The following is an 8,615-nucleotide window of genomic DNA, read 5'->3' as shown; positions in this document are numbered from 1 at the left end:
CTCCACCGTCTTTAGTCTTTTGTTCTCTATCGAAAAATCAACAATCATCATTGGTTCCTTCTTCATAACAGGTATTTTCGATTGTCACAATTTCGTCTTCTAATTCGATGAGTGGAACTTTAATTGATAATGTAACTTTCTAATTCGATGATTCTAGATTAAAAGTTAATAAGAAATTGGTTAATTGTTGCAATCACTGTTGCTTATAGAGAATTAGACCTTTGGAATATCTAGGGTTAGAGAACGACAAGTGTTCTACTCAATTCGATGTAAGTTTAAATTTTTGATTCAATTCATTGTTTTAAATTTTGATTAGATCCATGACATAAATTCTGTATCTCAAATTTGTTTTTGATATTATGCAAGAATTTGAATGTAAACTTAATCATTTTTTTGTTGTCTTTTTTAACCACCCGTATATCACACGGGTTCATAGTATTAGTTATCAAAACAAAGCTACAAAACATTATTATAACTTTATTCTCAACCACGACCACTTACTTCATATTCTAATACTTCATGACAACATCTTATTATTAAATTAATAAGAAGCAAGTAATCTTACTCCAATGTATTTATAGTTTGAAACATGTGTGTTGGTAGAAGAAAACAAAAAATTAAAAACCACATTATTCTTTAATTAATTTCTTGTATTCTATTCACTAACCATTTCTTAATATTTTATGTTTCTCTCTTCTTAAACCAGTCTTCAATATTTTATGTATTCTATTCCAGTCTGCCGTCCATTTTCATATACAAGTTATAACATCTTCAATAGCTCAATTCATCACCAGAACCATTATAATGTTCGGGTTCATACACATCACACTGGCGGTCGCATCCGCCGGATTATTCCTCCTCCTTTTCTTCTTCTTCCAACACTTTCAACGCCACCCTAAACCACCACAACAAGCCATTGGATCCCTAACCATTTCCCGACGTGGAACATCATCAAAACAATTATTTAATTGGTCCGACCACCCTGCACTCGTCACCGACGCCATCGAAAACGGGTGGTCACGATTCGCTTTCACCGAGTACGTCTCCTCATCATCCACCCGATCAAACCGGTTTTTATTAGGGTCTTGTGCTGCCGGAGGTGATGCTGCCTGTGGAGACGTGGATGACGTGGAAACTAGCTGGGAAGTCTGTCCAGGGTCCGCTGATTTCATGCAAAAGATTAGACTTAATTCCGGATTAATAAGAAATATTAAAACCACTTCTTCCGTTATTAAATCGGCGTTACCGTTACCCGGTCCGACGTTAGGGAACTCATTTCCGTTTCCTCAAGAGGCTTACTTCGAAATTATGATATTGTCCGGTTGCGAAAACGAAGGCAGAAGTGATGCTAACGTAAAGGGAAGGGTGACTTCAGGAGAAGGTGAGAATATTAAGTTAATTCAAGAGGATGGTTTGGATGAGAGGGACTTGCATGCCAATGTTGAAGAGTTGAGGGGCCGAAGTTGTACAAAGGAAATAGTTGAGGGGAATGTTATGTTGTCGGTGGGGCTTACCGGTGGAGGTTCACTTCCGGTGAAACTTCCGGGGAGTTATCCGGGATCCGTGGGGTTTAATTCCGATGGGTCTATTTGCTTGGATGGTATGTTTTCTATTTCTTTTTCCAACATATATGCTTATTCTAAACAAGTTAAATCCAACAAAATCAAGACAAAGGTTGTGTTTTTTGTTTTTTTATTTAATTTTTTGTAAAGTAGTAGTTGTGTGTGTAATGTAACTAAAAGAATATATACTTAGGGACAAAAGAATATTGTTTGTTTTCACTTTAGTCTGTAATGAAGTACATAAAATATAACATAGTATCATTAGTAGGTCTACCTACTTTGCATGTTGAGTTGAGTGTTTTTTATAAACAAAATAGTTGGTTTTGACAAAACTACAACTATAGTTGTAAACTAATTCACTTATGAGATTATTGATTAATTTTGTGCATAACTTTTTTTGTTTTGTTTGGTAGTGATGGTGTTTGATTCATGGTTTTGTAGGAATTAAACTTGTAAGTGAATCAAATATTGAAAGATGGGAAAGAAATGGTAAAGTGATTGGATGTGGTTATAACCCAAGTCAGAAGAAGGTTTTCTTTACGGTAGATTCTAAACTAGTACATGAAATCAATTGTAAGGGGGAGGAATTTGAGACTCCGCTTTATCCTATATTAGCTGCGAATGATGATGTTACGGTGCTTGTAAATTTTGGACAAAGTATATTTAAATATGCACCCGCGAATTTGCAAAGAACTCAAAATCCTTGCTTTATTGGACCTATGGCAAATTCTCCATCGATGGGGTATGAAGATAGCAAAGAGCTTTTCTCAATGGGTATAATAGATTCGCAATGGTTAAATCAATCAACAACAAGAAGTGCACAACACGTAAATAAAGGTATGACAAAGGATTACGATGAGGCTTCTGAAGGGGATTTGTTTGAAATCGTGATAGAGAGTAATAGTTATAAAAAGTCACCGATCAGCATTCTTAGCCAAAAAGATCTTTGATAATGCTATTTTCATGTAGTCGATTTGCTATCGCCTGTTGGCTATAATCGAATGTTCAACCCGGTGATACATGGTTGACCGGATTGAGCTTATATACCTTTTTGTTGTACGTATGGAACCGATCATTTTACATAAGGTAGCTAATCATAGACTCACGTTTCTTTTGTTATGTGTGTATCAAAGCTGTAGATGATTTATTTTTCATGTTCTTTTATGAAAGCATTTTTTCTACCAGCATTTTATGATTAACCTAAAACCTGACGAATAATATATGAATTATATTCTTGGTAATGTGAAGTGATGTTTAATACATGCATGTCACACTTGGATATGATTTTAGTTTATTTTGTTTTCTATGTTTCTTTCTAACGTGTGGTTCTGTTGTCTTCATGATGGTGCCTCACTGGTAAGGAAGTGAAAGTTATTGTCGAGGTCAAGCATCCCCCCCCCCCCCCCGGCCCGGACCTATCCTTGAATAATTAAGGGATGCCCAGCGATGACTCATGGCATACACCATTTTCTTCCTTTTGCTTTTGACTTGATATGTAATTTGGAGTTTCAATTTACATTTTTTTCTTGTGTAGTTTTCACTGGTGATGATAATGGAGATGGTATTTCAAGAACCTATAAACTTCAAGAATATTGAGCACGACCGATGAACATTTGGATACCATTATTTTGTATTTATATATACAATAATCAAAATCAGTAACTTTTTACAACCAATAGGACAATTTCACTTAGCAATTATAAATATACAAATAATAAAGTATAAAATGCTCCAATGGAACACATATAATTTTGTAGTAATGTTTTAATGGGTTTTACAGGTAAATTTTATAATTGTGTTAAAATAATTACAAATATGTCTAATCGTACAAGTTTGATGTAGATACACGTATTTTATAATGGTGTGACAAAATCATTACAAGTTGCGTTCAACTTTGTAACTGATGCTGAGATTCAACCCCTTTTGTTAATACTTACATCTTGATTTTAAACTTAACCATCTAAACAAGAAAGAATGTCGAAGCTTGCCTTGTCCAAGTAAAGAGAACAACCAAAATATATACAACCGTTGTGCTATCTTTTTCACATGTAAAACACCAAAACATGTCATTGCAAACGTATATGACATGATAGTCCATGCTAATTTTCATATATGATTGATGAAAAACATGAGAAGGTGAAATGTCAAAAGACCAAAGGGATGCTAGTGTATAAGCCATAACTCAATTATGTAAAATAAAAATGAACGAAAACCACTATTGAAGAACTCGTTGAGCATGACAAGTAAATAGAGAGTTTAATAACGAGGCATTCAAGGTTTTGATGAGAAAACCGGCGAGCACAACGAAAAACAAAGCAAGAAAATCTGTTGTTGATGAACTTGAGTCTCGAGAGCATGCATCAGGTTTAGGGGACATGAGAAATTAATTCTTAAACCCTTCTTACACTTTATACAGGGCTGGCTCAACGCTTTTAGAAGCCTAAATCAAATGAGATATTGCGGCCCTTTTATGACAATTATGTATTAAAAAAAGGAAAAAATATCGCTTAAAACAGGTCTTGAACCCGTGACCTGAAACAAGGCAACAAATAGATTTATCACCAAAGCAACACATACTTTCTATGCTATTTTGCTCATTAAATATCAATATATAATGTCTCTTTTTATTTGAAGACTTTAATCAAGTTTAAGTCTAAAGCCCTAGTGTGACAACCGGTAATTTCCCAAACCCATAAGCTAAGTAATCAACCTAATAATTAGGTGATTGTAAATATTAAGCGCGTGCATTTGTTATGTGCAACCTGCGCGAGCGCACCATGTTAAGAACCAGCGTGAGCATATGTTATATGCGCCATGCGTGAATGATTTGGCCATCCCGCATGATGCTAAGGCGGGTGCATCCTACATCGTTTATGCGCGTGCGGAAGGGAACTAACCTACCCGCATGGCGGGAACGTTGAGAGCTAGTTTGTCTGAAGCTCCAAGATGGAATTGACTTCAACATGACTGATCACTATGTTGAAATACCAAGACCACCTGGAGAATCTACAAATGAAACTCAAATGTCCCTAACTGCGAGAAGGTTACGCACCTACCCGCAGCAAAGACATGTCCTATACGCAGAAAGCTATGCGCACCAAGTTATACGCGCAGAACACTTGGTCTATTCTCCAGTTAAGGAGATTACTCCCGCCCGAAAGGAAACAGTAGCGTGTTTCAGAGATTTTTCCACTTTTTACTGTACACTGACAAAAGTACCTGAAAAAGCACACTGTAACATGAAAAGTCAACTGTCAGCCACCCTATTCTCACCAACCCCAGACCTGCATGTTCTGTCCAAATCAAATCAAAATCTTTTATCCACCACTCCACTCTTAAGTAAATAATAATAACTTCCATACTTTATCATCATTACATTTAGATATGAAAAGATTTCAATCCCCTAAAGCAAGGGATTGTGTTCCCTTGAGTTTGCCTATAAATTTGTAGCCTAAATTATCACCCAAAACACACTTCAAAGAACTACAAACTTGCACTAATCCTTTCCCAAGCATCCGTTGTTTCCAGCTCCGATCCTGTTACTAGGTAAGCCGAGAATATAACCTTGAGACCTACTATCCAACCCTTATATTCTCCTATTTCTTGATCTTAATATATATACTTGTTATTTAATCGTATTCTAGACCTTCGATTCCGAGGCCAACACCAAGAAAACCCGAATCTCGATTAATCCCTTAACAAGAACCACAGGTGAGTCTCACAGCCCCTATTTTCACTGTTTTCACTGTTTTTAAACTGCTTTCGGGGCGAGGGACACGTACTTAAATAATGTTTTATCATGGTATACTTACAAGCTATGCAAGCGATTATGTGTTTAAGTTATGTTTCATGATGAGCAATGCAAACGGTTATCTAAGGTTTTCAATGTATGTGCGCTAGAACTCGAGTAAGTGATCACTTTACCATTGGAACTCTAAGGGTAGGGACTGCTGGTTTGATCCGCCCACTCGTAGGGGTCGCACCTCTTTGCATGGACGAGTGCCTGGCATGGGGCAGTACTATGGGGTTGAGCCCGCTCGTAGGGGTCGCGCCTCTTTGCATGGACGAGCGCCTTGTTTTCCGGCACAACGTCTGCGCGTAACCCGCGGGACGGTATCCTTAGCTCGTAGGGGCAATGCCTCTTTGCATGGACGAACACAGTTTCTCAGAATTGTTCGCGCGTAACCCGCGGGACAGTATCCTTAGCTCGTAGGGGCAATGCCTCTTTGCATAGACGAGCATAGTTTTCCAGAAACGTCTGCGCGTAACTCGCGGGACGGTTTTACGTTATTTTAGCTCGTAGTGGCTGCGCCACTTACATAGACGAGCACCGTATCCAGAATTTGTTCACGCGTAACCCGCGGAACGATTTTTATCAGAATATTGTCAGAATTATGTGTTAATACGATTTTACCAAGCAGATGTTAATGATGTTGCCAGAAATGTTTCAGAATGATTTTATCAAGTTACTAAAACTTGTGAACTCACTCAGTTTATACTGATTCAAATGTTTTTACGTGTCTTTCAGGAGATAACTAGGTAGCGCATGGAGTCACACTTAGAGCACCACACGCTGAATATCTAAAACAAGCTTTTTGGAAGATTTTGGTTTTATCCCCTCGATGCGCACGGTTACCCGCCGCGCAAGGGGATATGGCGAGGAAATCTTCAGTTTTATACTTGGATGTTTCTTTTTGTAATCTTTGAACAATGTAATGTGTTTGTACTAAACTTCTCATGCGCAATAAAAATCTTTGAATGTTTTGCAATGGCCCGTGCTTAATTATCAATCCCCACTCGTGCGCGCCCGGCTGTTTCCGCCGCTCAGGGCCGGGTGTGACAGATTGGTATCAGAGCACTGGTTATAGCGAACTAGGAAAAGAAGTTTTTAACCTAGACTATAACCTTTGGGGAATCGCATGAAATATTTTTCAAAGAATATTTTCAAAAGAGTATTTTCAAAAGAAAAATCACACACGCACTTAGGAACACGGGTCACAGTGTCTAGAGATAAGAACATTATGTGCTCTGAGTACATGCGCTAAGTTTGTTATATTTTCTTTTTATGAAAAGAATGCCTCCAACCAGAGCCAAGGGAATTACCATGACACCCGAGGAGCTCGCAGAAATAATCGCGCAGGCGATTGCAACGCATGAGGCCAGCAAGGCCGAATCTAGTCAGGGTCGCCAAGAGAACGAGACCCCAGAACCCGAATCAGGAGCCTTGAACAAAGGATGCTCCTATAAAACATTCATGGCCTGTAGGCCTTGGCCGTTCAAAGGCACCGAAGGAGCCATTGGGCTCTACAATTGGATTGACAAGATGGAGACCGTTCTCTCCATCAGCGGATGTAGTGAAAACCAGAAGGTCCTTTACGCGACCTGCATGTTCCAAGAAGCAGCTTCGTCTTGGTGGAAGCTCCAAGTAAAGACTTTGGGGCGAGAAGTTGCTCTTCACAAGACCTGGGAAGAATTGAAAGAAATGATGATGAGAAAGTTCTGCTCTCGCGCAGAAATTCAGAGCTTGCAACAAGAATTCTGGAACCACACCATGGTAGGAACGGATATCGATGCCTACACCAATCGTTTCAACGAGCTTTGCCAGCTGGTGCCAGACATGGCAAACACAGAAGAAAAGAAAATCGAGAGGTACATCTTTGGGTTACCTCCTGTCGTTAGAATCCCGCTCAACGCCGCCGCACCTCCGACCTTTGACGAGGCGGTTGCGCGAGCCATCACCCTTACAAGGGATACGGTTCGTGCGGGTATGTTGACCGCTCGCTTGAACGAGCAGCGAACCTCTGACTCCAAGAGGAAATGGAACTCCCACCGAGGGTCAGACTTCAAGCAGCCACCGCCCAAGAAGCAGGAAAGCACAAGGGTTTACGCGATTCAAGCCGCGGAACCATCAAGGAAAGGATACAGCGGGCCTCGCCCATGGTGCAGCAAATGCAAGTATCACCACGAGGGTGAATGCGCAAAAATCGAATGCGCCAAATGTGGCAGACCAGGACACAAGGCGATGAATTGTCGCATCAGAGAAGCTGGATCGAGCGACAGCTGCTACGCATGCGGGAAGCCTGGACACTTCAGTCGGGATTGCCCACAGAAAGGAAACCAAGCTCGCGGGAGAGCTTTTGTGATCGGCGCGGGTGAAGCAAAGGAAGAGCCGAATGTGGTAACCGGTACGTTTTTGCTTAACGGTCATTATGCATCTGTCTTATTTGATACTGGCGCTGACCTAAGTTTTATATCCCATGAGTTTAAAAACTCCCTGGGCTTTGCGACCAGTAGGCTAGACAAACCTTATACTATAGAACTAGCCAATGGTAGGCAGTTATGCGCGAATGAAAGGACTGAGCAATGTGTATTAGTCATGGGAGGTCATGAGTTCAATATAAACTTGTTGCCAATAGATTTGGGAAGTTTCGATATTGTGGTAGGTATGGATTGGTTGGTCGAGAATCTCGCGGAGATTGTTTGTCATGAGAAGCAGGTTCGGATTCCACTGTTGAACGGAGAAACTTTGATGATTCAAGGGGAAAGAAAGGGAGTTGCGACGAAACTGATTTCGTGCCTAAAGGCGCGCAAGTGCCTAAGGAAAGGGTACTACGCCTTCCTGGCGCATGTAATAGAGAAGGGAGATGAGCGAAGAATTGAAGACTTACCTGTAGTGCGCGAATTTCCAGAAGTTTTTCCTAAAGATCTGCCCGGATTGCCGCCACCGCGACAAATCGAGTTTCGAATTGATTTGGTCCCAGGAGCTGCGCCAGTAGCCCGAGCGCCTTATCGATTAGCTCCATCTGAGATGCAAGAGCTATCCAATCAGTTACAGGAACTTTTGGATAAGGGTTTCATACGCCCAAGCTTTTCACCTTGGGGAGCTCCAGTACTGTTTGTTAAGAAGAAGGATGGTTCGTTCCGGATGTGTATTGACTACAGGGAGCTGAATAAGCTGACAGTCAAAAATCGGTACCCCTTACCGAGGATTGACGACTTATTTGACCAGTTGCAGGGATCCAGTTATTATTCGAAGATAGATCTACGGTCAGG

General features: G+C 40.3%; 1 protein-coding gene across 1 annotated transcript; it reads left to right on the top strand.

The window, feature by feature from the left end:
- The first annotated feature begins 804 nt into the window (after window positions 1–804).
- Window positions 805–2,512, top strand: LOC143605036 (uncharacterized). Its single transcript, XM_077081297.1, has 2 exons — window positions 805–1,600; window positions 2,004–2,512. Exons 1-2 carry the CDS (start codon window positions 805–807, stop codon window positions 2,510–2,512), a joined length of 1,305 nt encoding a protein of 434 aa, XP_076937412.1.
- Window positions 2,513–8,615: the final 6,103 nt, after the last annotated feature.

The sequence above is a fragment of the Bidens hawaiensis genome, unplaced genomic scaffold (assembly GCF_021521415.1).
Source record: "Bidens hawaiensis isolate Kalapana, Puna unplaced genomic scaffold, B.hawaiensis_p1.1 tig00067712_1, whole genome shotgun sequence".
Taxonomy (NCBI): Eukaryota; Viridiplantae; Streptophyta; class Magnoliopsida; order Asterales; family Asteraceae; genus Bidens; species Bidens hawaiensis.
Note: the sequence above shows the minus strand (reverse complement) of the source record. Positions and strands in the feature narration are given on the sequence as shown.